The 20,989-nt window shown below is 36.8% G+C and overlaps 6 protein-coding genes across 6 annotated transcripts in view; 4 read left to right on the top strand and 2 right to left on the bottom strand.

The window, feature by feature from the left end:
* The first annotated feature begins 901 nt into the window (after positions 1 to 901).
* On the top strand, positions 902 to 5,775 carry LOC129574114 (uncharacterized). The gene is made up of 5 exons (XM_055455548.1): positions 902 to 1,765; positions 4,175 to 4,296; positions 4,380 to 4,545; positions 4,667 to 4,938; positions 5,019 to 5,775. The coding sequence occupies exons 1-5, from the start codon at positions 1,547 to 1,549 to the stop codon at positions 5,335 to 5,337; spliced, it is 1,098 nt and encodes a 365-aa protein (XP_055311523.1). The 5' UTR covers positions 902 to 1,546; the 3' UTR covers positions 5,338 to 5,775.
* Positions 5,776 to 5,868: 93 nt separating this feature from the next.
* On the bottom strand, positions 5,869 to 9,576 carry LOC129574113 (ubiquitin carboxyl-terminal hydrolase 5). The gene is made up of 7 exons (XM_055455546.1): positions 9,332 to 9,576; positions 8,973 to 9,093; positions 8,585 to 8,899; positions 7,777 to 8,483; positions 7,540 to 7,697; positions 6,426 to 7,400; positions 5,869 to 6,300 (listed from the first exon to the last, which is right to left on the bottom strand). The coding sequence occupies exons 2-7, from the start codon at positions 9,066 to 9,068 to the stop codon at positions 6,128 to 6,130; spliced, it is 2,424 nt and encodes an 807-aa protein (XP_055311521.1). The 5' UTR covers positions 9,069 to 9,093; positions 9,332 to 9,576; the 3' UTR covers positions 5,869 to 6,127.
* Positions 9,577 to 9,877: 301 nt separating this feature from the next.
* Positions 9,878 to 13,530, top strand: LOC129574112 (ATP-binding cassette sub-family F member 1). Its single transcript, XM_055455545.1, has 6 exons — positions 9,878 to 10,479; positions 10,561 to 10,975; positions 11,149 to 12,067; positions 12,161 to 12,573; positions 12,640 to 12,818; positions 12,934 to 13,530. The coding sequence occupies exons 1-6, from the start codon at positions 10,171 to 10,173 to the stop codon at positions 13,426 to 13,428; spliced, it is 2,730 nt and encodes a 909-aa protein (XP_055311520.1). The 5' UTR covers positions 9,878 to 10,170; the 3' UTR covers positions 13,429 to 13,530.
* On the bottom strand, positions 13,520 to 14,659 carry LOC129574116 (U11/U12 small nuclear ribonucleoprotein 35 kDa protein-like). Its single transcript, XM_055455550.1, has 3 exons — positions 14,469 to 14,659; positions 14,133 to 14,263; positions 13,520 to 14,051 (listed from the first exon to the last, which is right to left on the bottom strand). The coding sequence occupies exons 1-3, from the start codon at positions 14,569 to 14,571 to the stop codon at positions 13,677 to 13,679; spliced, it is 609 nt and encodes a 202-aa protein (XP_055311525.1). The 5' UTR covers positions 14,572 to 14,659; the 3' UTR covers positions 13,520 to 13,676.
* Positions 14,660 to 14,740: 81 nt separating this feature from the next.
* LOC129574117 (protein OPI10 homolog) lies at positions 14,741 to 16,077 on the top strand. Its single transcript, XM_055455551.1, has 5 exons — positions 14,741 to 14,838; positions 14,947 to 15,001; positions 15,091 to 15,271; positions 15,348 to 15,544; positions 15,622 to 16,077. The coding sequence occupies exons 2-5, from the start codon at positions 14,972 to 14,974 to the stop codon at positions 15,814 to 15,816; spliced, it is 603 nt and encodes a 200-aa protein (XP_055311526.1). The 5' UTR covers positions 14,741 to 14,838; positions 14,947 to 14,971; the 3' UTR covers positions 15,817 to 16,077.
* A 2,509-nt stretch (positions 16,078 to 18,586) lies between these two features.
* The window catches only part of LOC129573885 (neuropeptide CCHamide-1 receptor-like), a 44,700-nt gene continuing 42,297 nt past the window's right edge, over positions 18,587 to 20,989 (top strand). The window contains exon 1 of the mRNA XM_055455024.1: positions 18,587 to 19,248. The gene's annotated coding sequence lies outside the window, so the exon portion shown is untranslated. The remainder of the gene's footprint in view (positions 19,249 to 20,989) is intronic.

The following is a 20,989-nucleotide window of genomic DNA, read 5'->3' as shown; positions in this document are numbered from 1 at the left end:
GCGAAGTACATATTTCACAAATAAATTATCATGTCCACTGTCCATTTTTCGTTCGATGCTCTGGCTAGTATCAGACGTGTGCAAGGGGGGGGGTATTCCGGTTTTACCCTCCCTCTAGGATTCCAAAATGTGGACCCCCCCCAGCGATGTGGAAAAATTGACACTAGATATAATCAATTTTCAAAAGTGAGGACCTTTTTTTTTTTTTTTTTTAGGTCTTCACTTGTTTTTCGGCACCCATTGGCAAAATTGTAGACCCCCATTGTGGAATTTTGACTGTTTTACACTAGATAGAATCGATTTTCAAAAGTGAGGACCTTTTTTTTTTTTTTTTAGGTCTTAATTTTTTTTTTGACACCCATTAATAAATTTTCACCCCCCCTTTGGCAAAATCATTTTACCCCCCCCTAGAATTTTTGACCTTGCACACGTCTGGCTAGTATTTAAATTACAGCTCTTGAAAAATTAGTAGTTTTTGGTCAATTGATGTCTCTATTATTTGTGTAATCATTCGCTGCAAAGAAAAAAAAATTAAAATAGTAGACCATATAGCGAACCATATCATTTGTACATACATACAAAAAATACATTTGCTTTTGTTTCAAACTACGACCAAATATTCAAACACTTGCCAAATGTGAACGGAACAATAAAAAACAATGCAAGATTAAAAAAACGTTGATAAAATACACAGGTTTTCAACGAGACAGAGATTATTTTCATTGTTCAACATCGCTTAATTTTGCCTGTTTGTCACATTTGTTTGCATTTTATTATTGTTTGATCGGTCGAGAGATGCGACTGCTGCTGCTGTTCGAGTGCAATCTAATAAGTAATGTGTGCTGTTGTTGTTTTTTTTTTTCTCCGTTCAAATGTAGAATACAACGTCGTGCTATTTGAATGATGCGAACGTTTAAGCGAATCGTATGATTCCACCGTTCGATGGTAGCATACATGCCCATACATCAAAAATCCACATAGCATTGTAAAGCAGTCGTGCCGAACACAATTCAGTCGGTCGCTGAACATCGATTCATTCAGTAGCTGAGCCAGCAAAAGAACATAGTGGACAGCTGTGAGAAAAAAACTCATATTTTTCACACACTATCACACATGAAGTGTTAGTTTCTTTGAATTTCTCCTTCAAATTGGATATATTTTCAAGAACCACAAAATCAAATGCAACAAAACATTAGTATTTGTTTTTCATTGGATTATTTGGCGGATTCAATTAAAACTCCGATAATAAAAAAGATTGTGATTCGTTCTCGGCCCAATATAAATTAAGGGTTCTGTGTGACGATGATATACCGATCAATCAATTCCCATTAAATAATTAATTGTGATTGTGTGATATTCCAAAAGTACAACTCAACATCAGAAACATTCAACAAATATATCGATCACCAAAATCGGTGTGCTTAGACAATTTCCGTCTGAATTCAGTTGAAAGTAAATTGAATTTGCCAGTTGAAACGTACGAAAGGTGGTTTTTTATTTTGCTACTATTTTAAAGTTCAGTAAATAAAACGAATTGTTTGAAAGAATGTTTCACTCCAAATTGTCCACGATGCGAATGGGAGCGACAGCCGTCATCAGTTCGGTCAATCGATTGCAGCTTGCCATTGATGCAAGTAAATCGATATCGACTGCAGCATATTATCCTTGTCGATATCAGCATGTGACGTGTCCTGCACCGACGACCAAATCAATCCACTCGCAAAGCGCTCTCAGCTATTCGAGTTTCAGCAAGAAGCATGCAATCGTAAGTATTCGATGTTATGAAATGAGCCGGTGAACAGAAATAAACAGTAGAAGAAAAATAACACCAAACAGATGATTCTCTTATGCTGGGCAATAAGAATTAATTTTTAAATTGTGAACTAGTCGCAAGCGCCCGACAAAAATATTAAATATGTCCATTGCATGGGCAAAGGACTTATATCTTAGTTTCTTTGCATCGGTATTCAGTGTCGACCCAATTCTGAATTGCATTGGCTGCTTGCACAACAACAACAGCAGCAGCAGCTATAAACATACCAAACTGAGTGTACACATCGTGCACAACGCAACGAATGAAAAGGGTAGCGCATCAAGTATGAAGTCTTATGGTATCACGTTTCGAACTCGTGTACATACCGCTTCAACGGCAATCCGCTTGAAATCAATAGACTGTTTCCTACGTACGCTTTTTCTCACACTCTCTCTCTTCTGTCGCCGATGTCAGATGTTTTGAACGTTTTAGTTATCATGTTGTGTGGATTGCGTTCGCATTTAACATTTCTATCGAATTTAAATTACAAATCAATTGAAAAAAAAGACAATGTTCGGGCTTACTTCAAAACATACACGGTGGACAAACTACTCAAATCACATAGAAGAAAAAAAAATCGATATTCGACATACACATTCTCTATAGTCTAAAAATAGATAAAAATACAACAACATAACGAAATCATTTGTTTATCTATTATTCCCAATTGGGTGACTATTCCATTTCTCACCTTTGAAACTATATTGTGCTAATGTGCAGAAGGTCTTTGATATTTGGAAGATTGACACATATTATGGTCGCGATGACGTGTGATAGATCTCAATATGACTAAACTCACAATGCCATTGCATTGATTCGGATTAGATTTGTCCATTATTTCATCATCGTTACAATTAAACTTGACATAGACCCAGTTTATAAGTTATGAAAAAAAACCTGAACGTCCAATCTCTGTGTAAATAAAACGAAATAAGATAAAAAAAAATTATCTCGAAAGAATGTTTGCAGAAGAAATGAACACGATTTAAAAAAAAGTCACTTAAATTCTGGTTTATATTTCTTATCAGTTTTTGTCTCAAATAATATTATGCATTAAAAATTTCTATCTATCTCTACCTCTTTTATTCTACGCACATCAAACAAAAATAGTCGAAAAACCAAAAATTTTCCATTTTGATTTATTCATGCGATCGAATGTGTGCGCTCGGCAAATCGATGTTCGTTACTTTGTATTTGCTCATGAACAGCTGAGCGTAGCGAGCGTAGAAACGAATCAATTCACACTTGAAGCGAGCGAATTGCATTGCGACACAACAAATTGGTCCATAACCTTCGCTTGAATTTTGTTTTTTTCAAGTGTTCGTTTCTGTGGGCAGTTGGCGCTGCTATTATATCACGTTATGCTTTATGCTTTGTTTCGTATTCTTTCGCTTCTCCTTTTTTTTTTACCGTGACAATTTCGCTTCAGGTATGCACTCTCTTCGTTGTGGTTTTTTTCCATTTGATGCCGATCACGCGGCCACCACGGGAACCGCCGATGTAACTCACCGTTTTTCTTTTCGTTTCGTTTGGTCAACGTTCGTTGCGGGCAAGCCCATTCTATCTTTCTCTCTCTCTCTCTCTCTCTCTCTCTCTCTCTCTCTTTTCTCTCTTCTTTTTCAATTGTCTTTCGCAATGTTTTTGACTGACGTGTTTACTCGGCAACAATTATTCCAATTAACTGTCATCAATTTGCGCTGTGGAGAACATTTGTAATAGCCAACACTACAATATCCAAAGAAAAGTTGCCGTTTTTTTTGTATCATATTTTTTTTTGCAAGCAAAAACTTTTGTGTCGCTAATGAACTATTGATGCAATCATGACAATTCAGATTAAACGCGACCAATTTTCTTCGTTTCTTCATTTTTAAGATGCATAAAAGCGACTGTGCATACAACGCACGATGTTTGATCCCTTTCACTGACTTGCAGAATTGTTTTTGACATTCTAAGCAAATGTCTTGAACACATAATACCTATGAATTGAATTGCATTCGAATGGTCGTTTTTAACGAACGGTCATTATTATTGATATTGATGAACGGCTCAAATGCAGCCCTCTCGGTTCATTCCAATAATGATTGATCTTCATGGATTGACGTACTAAATATGATACTTTGTTTCGAAACGGTCATTCGTCGGCATACATGACTTTTTCCACAACATCAAGAAACAAATACTATAAGAAGGAAATACTTTTCCTTGTCATTCTGGGACAATTGACACTAGTAGCCGAGTATTTGTGGTTCTTCACTTAATTGATTCCATAAGCATCAAATACAGAAATAGACAAATAGACTGACTACAAACTTTACATTCAATTTAATGATAACTTTTTAACACCCACCATTTCTATTTTAGATTGGACGCAATAATTTGGCATTGCCGCAGCTTCGTTCGATTAGTACTCATGAAATAACAAAGCACATGCGATTGCTAAGCGAGCAGAAGAGATGCATTGAGAAAGATGACACCACATTAAGGTTAGTTATACCAACGAAATAATGAATTTCTCTTTAAAAAAACAACAACAACAACAACAACGCTTGTGCTTTTCTTTGTGCAGATTGAAAACCGAACTCGACAAACCTTTGGTCGTTATGTTCCAATGGCTAATGGCAAAGCCAAATCATATCAAGAAATATGCTCAAATTTACATCGATCAAGGGTTCGATGTAATGACTGTGAGTGTTACACCATGGCAAGTGATGTGGCCAACTAAGGGGACACAGGTAAAAAATGAATTCATAAATTATAACATTATCGTATTTTACATATTTTGACGTATTTAATAGTCACTTTCATCCATGTAAATTATAATATTTCGTTTTTTTGCTCTTGCTCATGTTACAGTTGGTTGCGGTTGACGTGGTCAAATTTTTGGAAAACAATGTGAATCAAAAAAACCCGGTACTCTTGCACGGTTTTTCGGTTGGCGCCTATCTATGGGGGGAATGTATGGTCCATATGTCACGCGATGTGGATCGTTATCGTCTTTTAATTGATATGATTCAGGGGCAAGTTTGGGACTCTGCTGTGGAATTATCGGAACTCACAATTGGCGTGCCAAAAGCCGTTTTCCCCAGAAATGATACTTTGCAAAACGCATTGAAAAATTACTTGATGTGAGTGATTTGAGAAATTTTATATTCCCAAATAAAATAAAAACAAAAAATCATATGATTTGGTTTTCATTTGCATTTAGGTATCACTTGAGAACATTCCACATTCCGGCCACACAGCACTATATTCGAGCAAGCCAAGTATTTGCAAGCACTTTGGTGAAGAAGCCTGCCTTGTTCCTTCTCTCACACAGCGATCCAATCGGTTCGGTCAAGGCAAATACCCTAGTAAAGCAATCATGGGAATCGGCCGGCATTCGTTGCGACTGGAAATGCTGGGACAAATCACCGCATGTGGCTCATTTTCAGCGCTATCGTGATGATTATACCAACATTTTGTTTGGTTTTCTACACTCAGTCAACATGATACAGGAAGCTGAAGCCATGCGTGCTCGTATTTAAATACAATTAACTTTAAATAAATGAAGAAGAAAGAAACTAAGTATCTTTTGTTCGATTTTGGCGATTTCTGTACGATTTTTTTTTGAAAATTGTTTTCATTTTTTTGTCGTTATTTTTATGTTTATCATTTTTGTTATTGGAACCATTTGTTTTTATCTTAAATTTCAATGACTTCTCGTTCCATAAATTATCGATCAAAGGGAAAATTGCATTCTTCAATAAATATGTTTTATATTATGTGGTACATCATAGTATGTGGTTTCTGGTTTTCAATCCGTTGAAAGCTATTCAAATATTATCATTTTATATTTTTCCACACACACACACACACACACACACACACACACACATACAGAGAGATATATGTATGATTTATTTAAGATCACCAAGTATCCAAATGTCTAGATCATTGAAAATAAAATTTATATGACTAGCCAATACCATTTTTTTTTCTCGAATTTCAATGCAAAACTATTGGTTCGGAGAGTAAACAAAAACCTTTGAACAAAATTAAAAAAAAAAACTTTCTCATTTTTATGCGCAAATATCTTTTATTTAGTATACTGTACTGAAATTGTATGAAAAAATTATCGAATAACTTAGGCTCCCGTTGGACGAGGAGAATTTTTAAGTGATTGTATTATTTTCTTCTTTTCAAATTAGGTGAATTTTATTCAAAAAAAAAATTACTAAATGCTTAATTCGATGAGGTTGTTAGAACAAATGTTGAGAGAAGAGTTGAATGCGAGGCCGATGTTTTCGTTTATGTTTTTTTTTCGATCAGATCGACTTAAAGCCGTTGATACAAGTACAAATAGCCTAATTCCTTTGGTGGATTTTGCGAGATAGCAACTTTACTGTCATTGAATATGACCCATTTGTCGTTCTTTAAAATGTGACACACATAATGACCGACCTGCGATGATGAGCCCATATGCGAAATGAACCCAACCAACTTGTATTCTGCAAAAGAAGAATAAAAAGAGAGACGAATCAGAAATGAATCTATTACTAATACCGAAATCTAATTTGGTATGATCTGAAAATTCTGTGAAAAATCCACAATTTTCTTTTTGTCCAATACATACGACCATCGCCATCCCGATATTGTTGTGGAGCTGGAGGAGCGTTGCTACTAGCTTCAACTGCAGCACCTTCTTCCAAATTGTCAATTTCCATTTGATGAGAGAAGATCCAATCGGCGGCCCGTTCGATGTTGTTGTTTGTTTCTTTCAATGCTTTGGTTGCTTGGACTTTATTGAATCCCATACCCATGAGCATCTCCAATCCAGACGGATCAGGTACAAATGCGACGCCCGACACATCGGTTCCGGGTGGAACAAATGGATCACCAAAGTCACTGTCAGATATGTGCTCCATGAGCCATTGTGTGGCCAATTCGATTTCAGCGTTTTTGGTGTAAAACAAAGCACGTTTGCAGGCTTCAATTGGAAAGCCCATTTCGGTCAATTGACCCATAAACCCTTCGTCGAATTCGGGCTGTGGAGGTTCTTTGTCCAATTCAGGCAAGAGCTCTTCATTTGATTGCAGTCCCGTCGAACGTAATGCACTCAAATCCAAAATGTCGGGAATTTCAACAGCAACATCGAGCTTAACACATGTCCAGTCTTCGCGTAATGTGAATTTTTTCAAATGCAAAATTATGTAATCGGGCATCGTAGCCAGGCGAGTGGTTTTTTTAGCATTTGTTTGGCCATTGATGGCTGTACTGTAAAATTGTTCAACAACTTCAGTTTGACCGAATCGATCGAGGCAATATTGCAATGGGATTCGTGGTCGAACATGCAAATTTGGATCAATCTTTTGGCCACGGCTTTCAGCCTCAGCCACTTTTTGATCATATTCACGCACCTCGGCAGCATTCGTGGCTAGTTGCAATGGAATATGCAACGGAAGGCAGTATTCATCACGTTTTGTGTACTTAACTTTGCCGCTGGCGCAACATTCAACCCGATCTTCCACCGAAAATTTCAATGCATCGGCTGGATTTGACTCGTTGCGGCTGTGTTTTTCGAGTTCGCTAATCACATGTAACAGAAATTCTTTGGGGTACAAGATGGATAAATATATGATTTGTTAAATTAATTCATCCATAAATTATTATTCCTAATCATAAAGGGAATGCTAATGTTAAATTAATAGATAAATGTCTAGTTCTTGTAAAAATATAGGGGAATAGACCTTGAGCATCCTGCTGTTGTTTACTGGAGAATTCTTTATGATTCTTTCCGATGAGATTTTTGAACATAACCGGTGAAATGCCCGTGCTATCCGAATCCAATGTATTGTCGGCAACGCCACTGTATTTGCCGCTCCATAAGCCAACACCGAGCTTGGCACTGAAATCAAGAGAAAAACATTGAGCGTTAATTGGAATCGAAAGTGGAGTAATGATTTAATGCGACAGAAACCACTTACAATTGAATGTCAAAATCGTTGGCCGGATTACTGGGATACCGGTCGAAAATTTGCGGTGCTTTTGTGACGAACCGCTCAACGAAATCCGGAATTGTGAATAATGTTTGCATAACACTGTTCATGTAACAGGAGTTGCCAAGATTTTTCATGCCCGTGTATCCGGGGCCAGAGATTGGCTCTAAATTGCTTGAACTTTCGGTTAAAATGCTCCATTCGCCGATACGTTGATTCAAGTCCAATTCCAGCTCAATCATTGATTTGTCAGTCTTTTCCAATTGATTCGTTTTGATACCGAAATGCGCCAAATGCTCAATTAAATTGGGATTTTCCACCATATCATCTTCAGAATAACTGAAAACATCACCCTTACCATCGGGTGTGATTGTTCCCAGTTTAACGGCCAATGGATATCCGCATTCGCTGTAATGTTGAATGGCATGATCATTGCCACCAGATCCATCGAAAAATCGGCGACCACAAAGGATTGAACCGTCCGTCAGATTCAACCATAAATTATTAGTCAAATCGCATTTTTCACACTTCCAACCAGATGGCGGAATTTTCTTTCCATTGTCCAACTGTTGCAAATTAGTCGCATATTGCGACACTTGACGCTTTTCGCCATCCCAGGTGCCAGTCAATGCATCTTTTTCCAATTTTGTTGTAATCGATTCGGCCGCCAAAATCGCTTCGACCGCATTGCTAACCTAAAGAAACCGCCACATAGTAACCATACACGTTAAAAAGGAGCGCCTCTCTTGGAATTGGAATATGTGTTTCTCAAATAGAGACTGATGAATGTACTTACCAAAAGTGGCAAATCAATATTTGGGTATGGAATTTTGACGGCATTCGGAAAAACGACGACATTCAAGTGGTCTTTGTATTCGTATTTGCGTTTATTTTCGCTTGGATCAAAACCACCTTCTACACCGATCGCCAAGCGAGTAATTTTCTTTTCCGGGCCATCTGTTTGTGGCTCATTTGTTGCAGGTATTTCGATTTTTTCGCGAAAAATGTGCAAAAATACGGCGTTTCCACTCTTTTGGTAATAGCCATCAACATAATCTTGACCAAATCCGAGAAATGTTGACAGACTCACATACAGTCCCGTTGGTGTTTCCTACATTCAACATTTTTATTCGTGAGTGTTAGTTTTGTTCGAATGAATAGCACCCGAACCCAAAATCACTTACCGGTGTGTCGTATGAATAAACGCATTCATCCTTAAAAACATTATCGTTTCCGCATGGTACCCGAATGTTTTTCAAGTGTGCACTCAACACTTCCATGATTTATTCGAATCGAGAATTAAACCTAAACCAAACATAGAAACAGAACCAAGGCAAAAAAAAAAATGAGTCATGTTTATAAATTAGATGACACACAGAGAAAATCAATGGAATTTAAATGTGTCTGTCGATGTTATATTTTTATAAGAACAACAATAAAGCCGATAGAGTTCGATGCAGACAAAGAAATTGCAATTATTTCCTTTTTTGCTGTTATTTCAATTGGAATTGATAGTAATGTTTGTGCAAAATGTTCTACTCACTTCAAAAACCAAATCGGATTAAAAAATGCTCAATGGTTGGAGCATAAGACCGCCAAAAATTATATTTTACTAATGATAAATATCAAAACTAACAATTGATGGTGTTCTTTAGCGCTTCTCTCTATCTGTAATCGAATGACAAGCAAAATAGACAGTCATGGAGTAATTTCACCATATTCCGCTCAAATTATGCATGGTATCACCGCTGGTGAATGCCGTATTTTCTTTTACCAGTTGGCCAAACTGTGTCAATTTTCATAATAAGTATTTGATGTTTATCCCAAAGTTTGTGGTGTTCAATGAACTTGATAAAATATTCATCAGTAAGGAGAAAGTAAAAACAAATCAAAATTCAGCGTTTTATCATGTGAAAAGTTCCATTTTTCATAATCTTTGAATTCCGGCTTAATGCCACAACAGCATTGCAATGAACGTTTAGTTTTTGCGATGAGTTCATTGTTTTTAAGTTTCTGCTCTCGTTCGAGTACATTTGACAGATTCGCAAAGTAAATGGATGTGTGCAAGTGTGTGCGTTGAGCGCGCACATGTGATTGTAATTTTGACATTTCACACTTAATTCTTATACACGCGACCGTAGAACGGAAAGTAAAACGTCGAACGTGTTAGACAACTACGTTTACGGTCTTTCTTCTCTCAAATGCATGCATTTCTGGCAGGCGTTTGACCATACGAATTTTGCAACCGTAAGAAATTAAGGGAAAGTGTGACATATTTTTTCTTGATTGTGTTGTGAATAGTCTCATTCGTTCGTTCGAAATTCCATTGTCATCATTTTTTTTGTTCAATATATCGCGTCGTTTGTAAGTAATCGAGTGAAAATGTCGAAAAAACGCGGAAATAAGAAGAAAGATCTTGATGACGATTTCGATGATACGGCCAGCAAAGTGTCGTCGCTGGCCGAAAGTGATATCACCACCGTAAGCTCGAAGTCGGCTGCTAAGAAGAAAAGTGGCAAAAGCAAAGGTAAAAAGGGTAAAAATGACGATTGGAGCGATGATGATGCCCCAGAGACCATCAATATTGAGGAATCGTTATCGTCAAAAAAGAAAAAGGGAAAAGGAAAGAGCAAACGCGATGATAGCGATGATGACGATGAACCGATTGTAATTGCCAAGAAATCAAATAAGGTATGTGTGCCTTCTAATTTTCAACATATGGTTGGATTCGAAGCAATAAATTTACATTCAATGTTTGTTTGACATTTGCAGAAGAAGAACAAAGGCAAAAATAAGGATTCCGATGATGAGGATGATGTAGCTAGTGATGGTGCCAGTGAAGTGTCTTCGAATGCTCCTACTAAGCAATCGGCCAAATTAAAGAAAAAGGGTAAGAAAGGCAAAAAAGACGACGACTGGCCTGATGACGATCAAGATGAAGAGAGCAAACCAGCTCCGAAGAAATCCGCCCAAAAGAAAGGCAAAAAGAACAAAAAGGATGATTGTTCCGACGATAGTGCCGATGAAGACAAATTGGATTTAGATGTTGAGTCAGAGGAAGAGGCACCCGTTGCACAAATCGCCAGTGCAAACAAGAAGAAAAACAAGAAAAACAAAAAGGCCACTGAAGTTGAGGAAGAAGAAGAACAACTTTTCAACGAAGACGAATCGCTCGATGAAGTTGAAGGTAAAATGGATTTCGCATTTAAATTTGGTATTAACATAAAAACGCATATGCGTTTTCGAAGAAGTTCCAATTGCCTCAAAACACACGTTCAACAAGTGTTTTTTTAAATGCTGCTCCTTGTGAACATTCGGTTTGAAATATTAAATTTTATTTAAATATCCATAAATTTTCAGAAGCTGTTGCTGAGTCTTTGTCAAAAGTGAAACTAGACGAGCCAGCAGAGCAAAAGGAGCCGGAGCGTGAACCTGAAGTCGCCCCAGAGCCCCAGGCAGAACAACCAGAAGAAGCCGATTCACCTAGCCCAGTGAATGATGAGGATGACATGAGTGAGAAGAGTGAGAAGAAAGAGAAACGCGTTACAAACAAGGAGAAGAAGAAGCTTAAAAAACAGCAAGACTACGAGAAACAAATGGAAGCTCTCACGAAAAAAGGTGGCCAAGGCCAATCGGAACTTGATTCCAACTTTACAATGTCGCAAGTGCAGAAGAGCGGTGGCCAAAAAGCAGCCCTGGAGCATGCAGTCGACATTAAAATCGAAAATTTTACCATTTCAGCGAAAGGCAATGATTTGTTTGTCAATGCAAATTTACTGATCGCAAACGGCAGACGTTATGGTTTAGTTGGCCCAAATGGTCACGGTAAGACTACACTATTGCGTCACATAGCGACACGCGCATTCGCAATTCCGCCAAATATCGATGTATTGCTCTGTGAACAAGAGGTGGTGGCCGATGATTACACTGCCGTCGAAACTATACTCAATGCCGATGTAAAGCGCAGCAAACTCCTGGAACAATGCAAAGAATTGGAGACAAAAATTGAAGCCGGTGACTTAGATGTTCAAGATGAATTGAACGATGTGTATGCTGAATTAAAGGCGATCGGTGCCGATTCAGCCGAACCACGAGCTCGTCGTATTCTAGCTGGTTTGGGCTTCTCTAAATCAATGCAAAATCGTGCAACTAAGAATTTCTCTGGTGGTTGGAGAATGAGAGTGTCATTGGCACGAGCACTTTATTTGGAACCAACACTTTTGATGCTCGATGAACCGACCAATCACTTGGATTTGAACGCTGTCATTTGGCTTGATAAGTAAGTACATACATGTTTTCACATTTGGTTGGCATTGAAGCGGTTTTGATTTGTTTCATTCACAACTGACCACTTTCATTCATTTTTTTTTAGCTATCTACAAGGATGGAAGAAAACATTGTTGATTGTGTCTCACGACCAGAGTTTCTTGGACAATGTGTGCAACGAAATTATCCATTTAGACAATAAAAAATTATACTATTACAAAGGCAATTATTCAATGTTTAAGAAAATGTTTGTGCAAAAGCGGCGCGAACAAAACAAGGAGTTTGAAAAGCAGGAGAAACGTATCAAGGAATTGAAGGCACATGGTCAATCGAAGAAGGCGGCCGAAAAGAAACAAAAAGAAGTGCTGACGCGGAAACAGGAGAAGAATCGCAGCAAAAATCAAAAGAACGATGACGATGATGCACCACAAGAATTGCTCTCAAGACCGAAAGATTATGTTGTCAAGTTCCGATTCCCCGATCCACCTCCATTACAGCCACCAATTTTGGGATTGCACAGTAAGTTGTAAATCGAATTAGATTGGCAAAATGAAATGTAAAAAAAACACACAATTTTATTTTCAGATGTCACTTTCAATTTCGACGGACAGCCACCGTTGTTTATAAAAACGGATTTTGGTATTGACTTGAACAGTCGTATTGCCATCGTCGGCCCGAATGGTGTGGGTAAATCTACGTTTTTGAAATTATTAGTCGGTGACCTGGAACCAAAGATTGGTGAACTTCGGAGAAACCATCGTTTGGTGCGTAATCTCAATTAAACTTGTCGCATTTTTTTCTTGCTAATCTAATGGATATGATCGAATTGAATCTAGTACAGAGTCAAAGAAGCTAATGATTTTACAATTTCTATTACAGCACATCGGACGGTTCGATCAGCATTCAGGTGAACATTTAACGGCTGAAGAAAGTGCCGCCGAATATTTACAACGTTTGTTTGATTTACCACATGAAAAGGCTCGCAAAGCGTTGGGATCATTTGGTTTAATCAGTCATGCGCATACAATTAAAATGAAAGATTTATCTGGTGGTCAAAAGGCCCGTGTTGCTTTAGCTGAACTGTGCCTAAGCGCTCCAGATGTGTTGATTCTTGATGAACCGACAAACAATTTGGATATTGAATCGATTGATGCATTGGCCGAAGCCATCAATGAATATAAAGGTGGAGTAGTCATCGTTAGTCACGACGAACGATTGATCCGAGAAACAGCGTGTACGCTCTACGTCATAGAAGAACAAACCATTAATGAAATCGATGGAGACTTTGACGACTACCGTAAAGAATTGCTGGAAAGTCTCGGTGAAGTTGTCAATAATCCAAGTATTGTTGCCAATGCGGCCGTTCTGCAGTGATCAATTCCTATCACAATATTGGCTTATCGAGAAAAAAAAATCCATTGTAAAATACACTTTTCAAATTCACTGTTGATGAAAAATAAATTAATTTTTGCTAAATTTTATTGTTTAAACTTTATTTGTTCAAAATTTGATGTTTTTATTTCTGTTCGCAGCCATTTGTTTGATTATTTTGGCATGGTTTTTTAATTCACTCATTCGTTTATTTCAACAATAATTATGAACGATATCTTAGTTTTACATCTTCATTTATGGTATTTTTGGTGTCGAAAAACGTCTTTCAATCCTTTGCTCGTCATCGGTTTATTTGTATCGTAGGGTCGTTGAAATGGTCGCAATTTGCAGCCAAATCTCAATTGGCCTGATTCTTTTTTACCACCGAAACCGCCACCCAAACGTCTCGGTTTCCATCCTTCCAATCGTCGTTCATGTTCTTGATCAACGATAATCTCTCGATTATCGATGACTCTTTGGTCCATGTCGTAGATTGCATCTTTTACCGCTGAACTCGATTCGTACTCCACGAAAGCGTATTGTTTCGAAATGGCCGTTACTGCATCACGAACCAAACGTAAGTTCACAATTTTACCATATCGTTGAAATTTGTGCCGAATCGTTGCCTAATCAACATTGAAATTGAAAAATGGTTTTAGTTTGGCTTGGTGTTGTTTCAAACTCTTCTTTCAAAAACAAACTCTTACCTCGTCAGTGCGTAAGTGTAAACGGCCGATGAAGATGGTATGTTTTGGATTTCCAACAACCCTTTCATTTGGCTTGTAATGTGATTTTATGGCCCGAACAATGCCATTATCATGTGGATATGTGTCCGTTCCTAGGTAAGTACAGAAACATAATCAGTCAAATACCAAAGAATTTTCATACGCAAATTTAAAAAAGAAAGTTGTAAAATATTTAAATTAAAAGATGATTTCGTTTCCAGTAGACTTTGTCTGAGACAAATTTTCTTTATTTCATCACTTTTATAAATAATTTACTTCGACTCTAACCGAAACGATTTTCTGTCCCATGCTACGTACCATCGATTGATCCAACTCGAATAGGATCGTAGGTTTCAGCATATTTGGTCCATTTGATCGAATCTTTAGCTGAATCTCTGGCCGAATCCTTTTTCTCACTCATTTAAACAGTAAACTTCGGTGCAATCGCGATTGTAAACAGAACACAAATGCCAATCGTTTACCGCGATGGAAAAATGAATCGATTGTATTGACATTTAGTCATTAAACCCATCCATTTGGGTTTCAATGACATTTCTCACCACTACACATACAAATTGTTGTGTATCTCATATACCGCAATGCGAGTACGCATTAACACATCGCCAGTATATCTTCACTTTTCTCCGTTGTTTACGTTTTGAACTTGGTTTCTTTCCAGAACAAATTTGTGAGCGTCAACGCTTTTCATTCGAATCTCTTTTTTTTCTTGCACGGTTTTATTTTCATAACTAATTCGAATTGTTTTCCATTGGAATTTTCCATAATCCATCGTTAGATTCGTCAATAATTCCGAATTTAAAATGCTCGGCTGTATTGTATCGGGACGATTGGTATGTGAATTCTATCTAGAATGTTCTCTAATGAATCGATCGAGCACATTTTTTTTTTCGTCAATTTCAATGCGTTTCTTTTTGCATAGGTCCAAATGGACTTTCAACAAGTGGAAGAAGGTAAATTTCTGTTGAATATTCCGGAGGCAGACAATATAAATCACATTGTGATCTTTTTGACCGGTGCCATTCCATTGCCGGCGGGGCTGGCGGGTGCAGTTTATTTTTCCTGGCCAGACCCAAATGCACCGCCAAATTGGCAATTCTTAGGTAACTATTTACAAGAAAAATGTGTTCCAGCACGTAGAGACCCGTTTTCACATCAATTTACATTCGAATTTTTCAGGCTATATTTCGAACAACAAACCATCGGCCATTTTCAAAATATCAACCCTGAAAAAGTTGGACGAAATGGAAACAAATGGACTATCAGCAGCCATGTCTCAGTTTAATGTGTTCGGTTCGCAGCCCATTTCGCATACTGCACAAATCGGCGTTTCAATTGAGCCTGAGTCAACAGTTACCCAATTGGAACCAGCAACGGTAAGTACTATTTATCGCCGCTAACTACGATTTTATTTGAAAATTTTACTAATTTCAATTTTGCTTTTGAATCGTAGACAAATACAACGAGTTATGTTCAGTTCGGACAAAAGATGCTCGAGAATTTCATCAATTTTATTAGCAGTTTTGCAGTGACACAGGCACAAATGGTACCAAATCCAACGGAAACGTTCGTTCCACTGTCGACCATTCAGACCTGGTACCAAAATTTCGAGCGAAGACTTCAGCAAAATCCAAACTTTTGGAAATAGTGAACCGGCCAAGTGCGGTGCATAAGCGATTAGAATGGGACAAATCTTGTTGATATCCAGTTACTATTCAGAGAGCCTCGTTAATAATCAAATGCATGAATCGGCCAATGACCTATCAGATTGAATATTTTAGATGTTGCAGATGTTGATATTACATGATTCGGTATGCTAACGAAATGGCCTCACATTCATTCTTTATATACGCTATTTGTACAAATACGCAACTCAAATTACCAATAAACTAAATATTGAGACAAAGAATTCTTTTTCATTTGATTCGATGATTTTTCAGACTCGAATTCAGTAAATATTCTTCAACGAGGCTAAAAGCTGTTGCGTTCGAATACGCACAATTTTTGAGACCATTTTTTTAGTTGAATAAATTGTTTTTTTTTTGGATTTTGGTATGTGTTTAGTCCTAAACTCGTTTTTTTATGTTAACATTTGTTGGTTCATTATAAAGTCTCGAACAATTATTTCTGGCGGAATCATCGAAATATCATATCATTAACTATAATTCTATGGGTGAGATTGAGAGTAGTGTATGTTTGATTGACTTTGTTACGAAAGAGAAGAGCAAGTTTCTGTCGACTTAAAAATGGTTAAAAGCGAGTATGTTCATTTTTAGCGGGTCCTCGCGGTTTTTCACGGTTTCCGCGGAACTGATAAGAGATAACAATTTGGTGTCTTCGGCAAAGTTGTAGCACTCGAGGTCTTCTATAACATTGCCGAAGTCAGTTATCTCTTATCTCTTATCAGTTCCGCGAAAAGCGCGAAAAATGATAAGAAAAAAAAATTTCTATATAAAATTTGCTTTTTTATGTGCGCGATTTGCGCGCAACTGATAAGAGATAAGAGATAACTGTCTTCAGCTTAGTTATAGAAGACCTCAAGTACTACAACTTTGCCGAAGACACCATGTTGTTATCTTTTATCAGTTGTGCGAAAACCATGAAGACCGCGGAGGCTAGACGGTACTACAACATACTCTACTTTAACGCCAACAGAATCATCAGAAAACATACTCGCTTTTTCAAAAATATAAATCGAAGAAAAAACATACTCCACTCTCAATCTCACCCATAGAATTGGAACCGTTTATTAACTATAAATTTATGATTGACTAGCTATCTCGCCTCGCTTCGCTCGGCTCGGGCGCTAGTCGCTTTTTCATCTTTGAGACATCAAATATTTGCAATCTCCTCTCATTCAATTATCTATTCATCATTTCTCATAAACTTTTATCAATATTTCGAATGATTCTCTTCTTTCCCCCACCCAGTGCTCTTCGATCCATTCTCTCATCAACCAAACATTCACTCTTTCACTTTCTTCTTCTATTTCTCTATTGTTCTTTTTGTATCGTTTTTCACTTGATTCTATTCTCTCTCTCTCTCTCTCTCTCTCTCTCTCTCTCTCTCTCTCTCTCTCTCTCTCTCTCTCCATTTCCCCCGATCTTATATTGTCTCGTTCTACTGATTTTCCAATATCTCGCTTTGTTGTTCTTTCTATTTATCTTTAATTGTCTTATTCGACACTTTTCATTTTCCAATCACTCATCACCATCACCCATTTATTTAACGTTCTAATTTTTTTCTTAATTATCATATATCTTTTATTAATTCACACGAATTCAGAGCTATTTTCTTTTCCACCGCTCATTTCAAAATATGTACATTGTCCTGACGTTATGACAACAATAAACATTTGGAAACCATTAATACTTTTCTATGTCTGGTCGTTTTTAAATCAGTGTTTCAAGCTTACACAATTCTCCAAGTTACTCTATAAAAAGCCAATCTACGTGTGTCTCCCCATTTTAATTTCATTCAAAACAAATTTCACTCATGTATGGTTTGTCCTGATGCGAATTATGAATTTTTTCAATTTATTTATTTTTAAATGAATTCAAATCTCTTTTACAATAATACGATATTATATCGAAATCCGTATAAAAGACCAGTAATGGACCCATCATATTTCGGTTACTACGATTCGTAGCCCATAAGTATATGAATTTTATTTGTTCACCCACGAAAAAAACAACACAATGATTTTCATCCGCTTGGTATCAGTTAAAATTATATCTTCGCAGTGTACGCAGATGCGCGTTTAATAACTTGTTTCAATTAAAATTTCATATGGAAGCTCAATAATTTCCACACAACATCGGGACCCAAAAACAACCCGCAAAAATAATTTCCATTTTCGTTTAGACTCTGGTGCGAATGAAAAACCTAATTAATTTTCAAGATCGCGCGTTTAATAACTTGTTTTAATTAAAATTTTATATGGTGTTAAAAGTTCACCGCATCGGTAAACAATGCAAATAGTACCCAAAAGTCAGTGCTATATTCATTAGAATTAGTTCGTAAGTTATTCGAAAATGTTATGTGTTCGGGAATATTCTCCCCATTAACTTCGTTAGTGGCAATAAATTGTTTGAAAAATCGGCATAGTTTTATTAACATCTAACCAACGTGTGTCTCGAATTTTATTGCCGTGTGGCTAGGCATCGAATAAGAAAGCGTTGCTGCTGTTGATGTTTTGGTTGTTCTGCTAATAACGGAAAATCTTGCTGGATGGAAAAATGGTTGGAAGAAAATACACAGCGTATATGAAACATTGGAGCGTCACATGCGTGCCTTCTGCAATACGTACACACGTTCGCATCGGATGGCAGTATCTGAATGTCGATGCGATGTAGATGGGATTTGTGTAGTATACATGCACCTCACCAGCTCATGACAACTTTCGCATCGCATGCGAATGGAGCGTGTAGCTCGACCGCTAAAAATGGTAACATGCTGCTGTTGCTGCTATCTCTACTCCTATACACGACTAGGCAATTGATTCCGAGCATTTTCCCTCAACAAACGGCCGATCAGACACGGCAGTGATCAAGTTAAGCAGCTCATTTCCACCGTCAACAGAATCAGTACAATTTTGAACTTCGCACAGGATAGATGTACAGATGCTTACAACATTTTGGAGCAGTCAATGACTGCGATTCATTTGTTTCTTTCGTTGGCGAAACGTATCTTTCAAACGGAATAATTTGAAATGAAAAATACGTTGACACTTAGCAAATGGCTTAAATCACAACATTATTGGCACAAAATGAGAAATTTTGTTGTTCGTTCAACTGGAATGACTGTGTTGATAGTCAAAGATCGTTGTGAAACAATCAATTACTGCGGTAAAATGAATTACTGCGACGCCACAAATATTCAGCAATTTAAGCAATAAAAAAAAAGTTTTTGATCAAAAATTCGGCGGAAAATCAGTTTTTTGACGTTTTTAACCGCGACCAACAAAAACGAAACAAGTGACAACAAACAATTGAAAAGAAGAAAAAAAAGAAGCAACAATGGAATGTCAGTGTTTTATTTATTTATTAAAATTTTAAATTCCAAGGAAAATTCATTCGAAGTAAGTAGTATTAGTTGGAATATTAGTTGAACCCTTCGAATTACCTATAAATTAATTGTTGTAATATAAAAAGGATTTCTTTTTTTCGTGCCGTTGTTTTTTTTGTGCGCCAAATGTATGGTCTATTATTCACTGCTCAATGTTACATCCGGAAAAGTGCATTCAGTTGTGTGTTTGCAGTTGCTTGTTTCGAAAGTTGTGCGATGTAAACACAATGGGGGAGCGAATAGATAGAGAGTGTGTGTGGGGGTATTTTGTGAATGACGGTGTACGAACGAACGACGTCAAGCAAAAACTTAATCGGTTGAAATGGCGAAAGTTATTCCCATTCAATGCATTGTATTCACACAGAAGGTTCATAAATAATTTCGGAAAATGAGCAATTATTTTTCAACACTTGAAATTTTCAAACCTCACCACCTGCATTTGCCTGTTTCTCAACTGTCCTTTTTTGCAGCTTATTCCTATCGAAGCAAAGAACGAACTTTGCCATTTCCAATTTTAGACAGTGATTTTACAGATTTTGATAAGACAACAAATTGATCTTGTTGTTGTTTTGTGTATACGTGTGTGTGTATGGGCTAAATTCGAGGACCTAATGCTGTTGATTATTATATATGAATTGAAAAGTTCTAAAGGTTCGAAGGTTCATCATTCAGGATGTGATTGAGACGTGTGTTTCAACCGAATTATATTATAATTAAGTCAAAAAGATAATTTTGAATGCAAATTTGCCAACAGCTTTCGCTTGTTGTGTTGGCATTTTAGTGACATTTCAACGTGTTTGTTGTCTTCTCCGTGTCAATAATGGAGCGTGTGATAGGAGTGAAATGTTATTAAAATTACATGAACATTCTTTTGTCGATGAATTTTTTATGTTGGCCTTAATCCATTCATAATGGGTGGCAAATGAGGAAATGGAGCAAATAAAAAGTTTATCCAAATCTCTGCTATTCTTGAATTGATTCTTGACATGCAAAAAAAGCGTTGAATCGTTTTTTTCTTCTTCTTTTATTCCATTTTGGTTCAGGCAACAAACTTACAGAATTGAATTTTTCAAAGCATTTTCCTATCGTTTATCAATTTCCGTAACCAAAAGGAAAAAGAATGGGCGAATAGTTTTCCAGTGCTCAATCATTCATGAACAATTCTTATATCGACAACAAAGAAAAACAATTTTCAACGGTTTGTCACATTTATCTTTGCCTCATCATCTTGGTTTTTTTTTGAATGATGTTTTCCGAACAATACCGAATTATTCGATCAAAAATTTTTTCCCATTCATCTCAAATAAAGTTTTTGCGTGGAAAGCAAGAGAGAAAAAAAAATGTTGAATTAGTTTATCTTCACTAAGATGACGAATGCTTTTTGAAGAGAGTGAATTAATGAATGAATATTGAAGATTGATCGACATTTTATGAATAGATCCGTTTCATTGTTAATTTAATCAATTACTCTAATACCATCGAATAATATGTTTTATAAAAGCTGAAAAAATCTCTGAAAATGGCTAAACGATTCAACACCCAATCATAACTACCATATGAATGTCCTTATTTGAATGTCCGAGAATGAAAACGCAACTTCTATTCACAACACATATAAGTGAAACAAAAATAAAAAAATTTATTGAAATGAAACAACAAAATCGAATTTTTTCAAAGTGTAACAACAAAAAAGATTTTTTTAAAGTGTAACATCGGTATGTAGTAAGTGTAACAACATACCGATGTTACACTTT

The sequence above is a fragment of the Sitodiplosis mosellana genome, unplaced genomic scaffold, assembly GCF_009176505.1.
Source record: "Sitodiplosis mosellana isolate CC-2019 unplaced genomic scaffold, AAFC_SMos_1.0 Smas_scaffold_6150, whole genome shotgun sequence".
NCBI lineage: Eukaryota > Metazoa > Arthropoda > Insecta > Diptera > Cecidomyiidae > Sitodiplosis > Sitodiplosis mosellana.
Note: the sequence above shows the minus strand (reverse complement) of the source record. Positions and strands in the feature narration are given on the sequence as shown.

Bases quoted from the DNA above. Each gene is read 5' to 3' on its own strand.
- LOC129574117 (XM_055455551.1), top strand. From the start codon at position 14,972: ATGCTCGGCTGTATTGTATCGGGACGATTG. The intron at 15,002-15,090 runs GTATGTGAATTC...CTTTTTGCATAG, and splicing joins GTATTGTATCGGGACGATTG to GTCCAAATGGACTTTCAACA. The intron at 15,272-15,347 runs GTAACTATTTAC...CGAATTTTTCAG, and splicing joins GCCAAATTGGCAATTCTTAG to GCTATATTTCGAACAACAAA.
- LOC129574116 (XM_055455550.1), bottom strand. From the start codon at position 14,571: ATGAGTGAGAAAAAGGATTCGGCCAGAGATTCAGCTAAAGATTCGATC. The intron at 14,264-14,468 runs GTACGTAGCATG...GTACTTACCTAG, and splicing joins TCGAGTTGGATCAATCGATG to GAACGGACACATATCCACAT. The intron at 14,052-14,132 runs GTAAGAGTTTGT...AATGTTGATTAG, and splicing joins TACACTTACGCACTGACGAG to GCAACGATTCGGCACAAATT.
- LOC129574112 (XM_055455545.1), top strand. From the start codon at position 10,171: ATGTCGAAAAAACGCGGAAATAAGAAGAAAGATCTTGATGACGATTTC. The intron at 10,976-11,148 runs GTAAAATGGATT...ATAAATTTTCAG, and splicing joins ATCGCTCGATGAAGTTGAAG to AAGCTGTTGCTGAGTCTTTG. The intron at 12,819-12,933 runs GTGCGTAATCTC...TTTCTATTACAG, and splicing joins TTCGGAGAAACCATCGTTTG to CACATCGGACGGTTCGATCA.
- LOC129574114 (XM_055455548.1), top strand. From the start codon at position 1,547: ATGTTTCACTCCAAATTGTCCACGATGCGAATGGGAGCGACAGCCGTC. The intron at 4,297-4,379 runs GTTAGTTATACC...TTCTTTGTGCAG, and splicing joins AAAGATGACACCACATTAAG to ATTGAAAACCGAACTCGACA. The intron at 4,939-5,018 runs GTGAGTGATTTG...ATTTGCATTTAG, and splicing joins GCATTGAAAAATTACTTGAT to GTATCACTTGAGAACATTCC.
- LOC129574113 (XM_055455546.1), bottom strand. From the start codon at position 9,068: ATGGAAGTGTTGAGTGCACACTTGAAAAACATTCGGGTACCATGCGGA. The intron at 8,900-8,972 runs GTAAGTGATTTT...TGTTGAATGTAG, and splicing joins TTTATTCATACGACACACCG to GAAACACCAACGGGACTGTA. The intron at 7,698-7,776 runs GTAAGTGGTTTC...TCTTGATTTCAG, and splicing joins AACGATTTTGACATTCAATT to TGCCAAGCTCGGTGTTGGCT.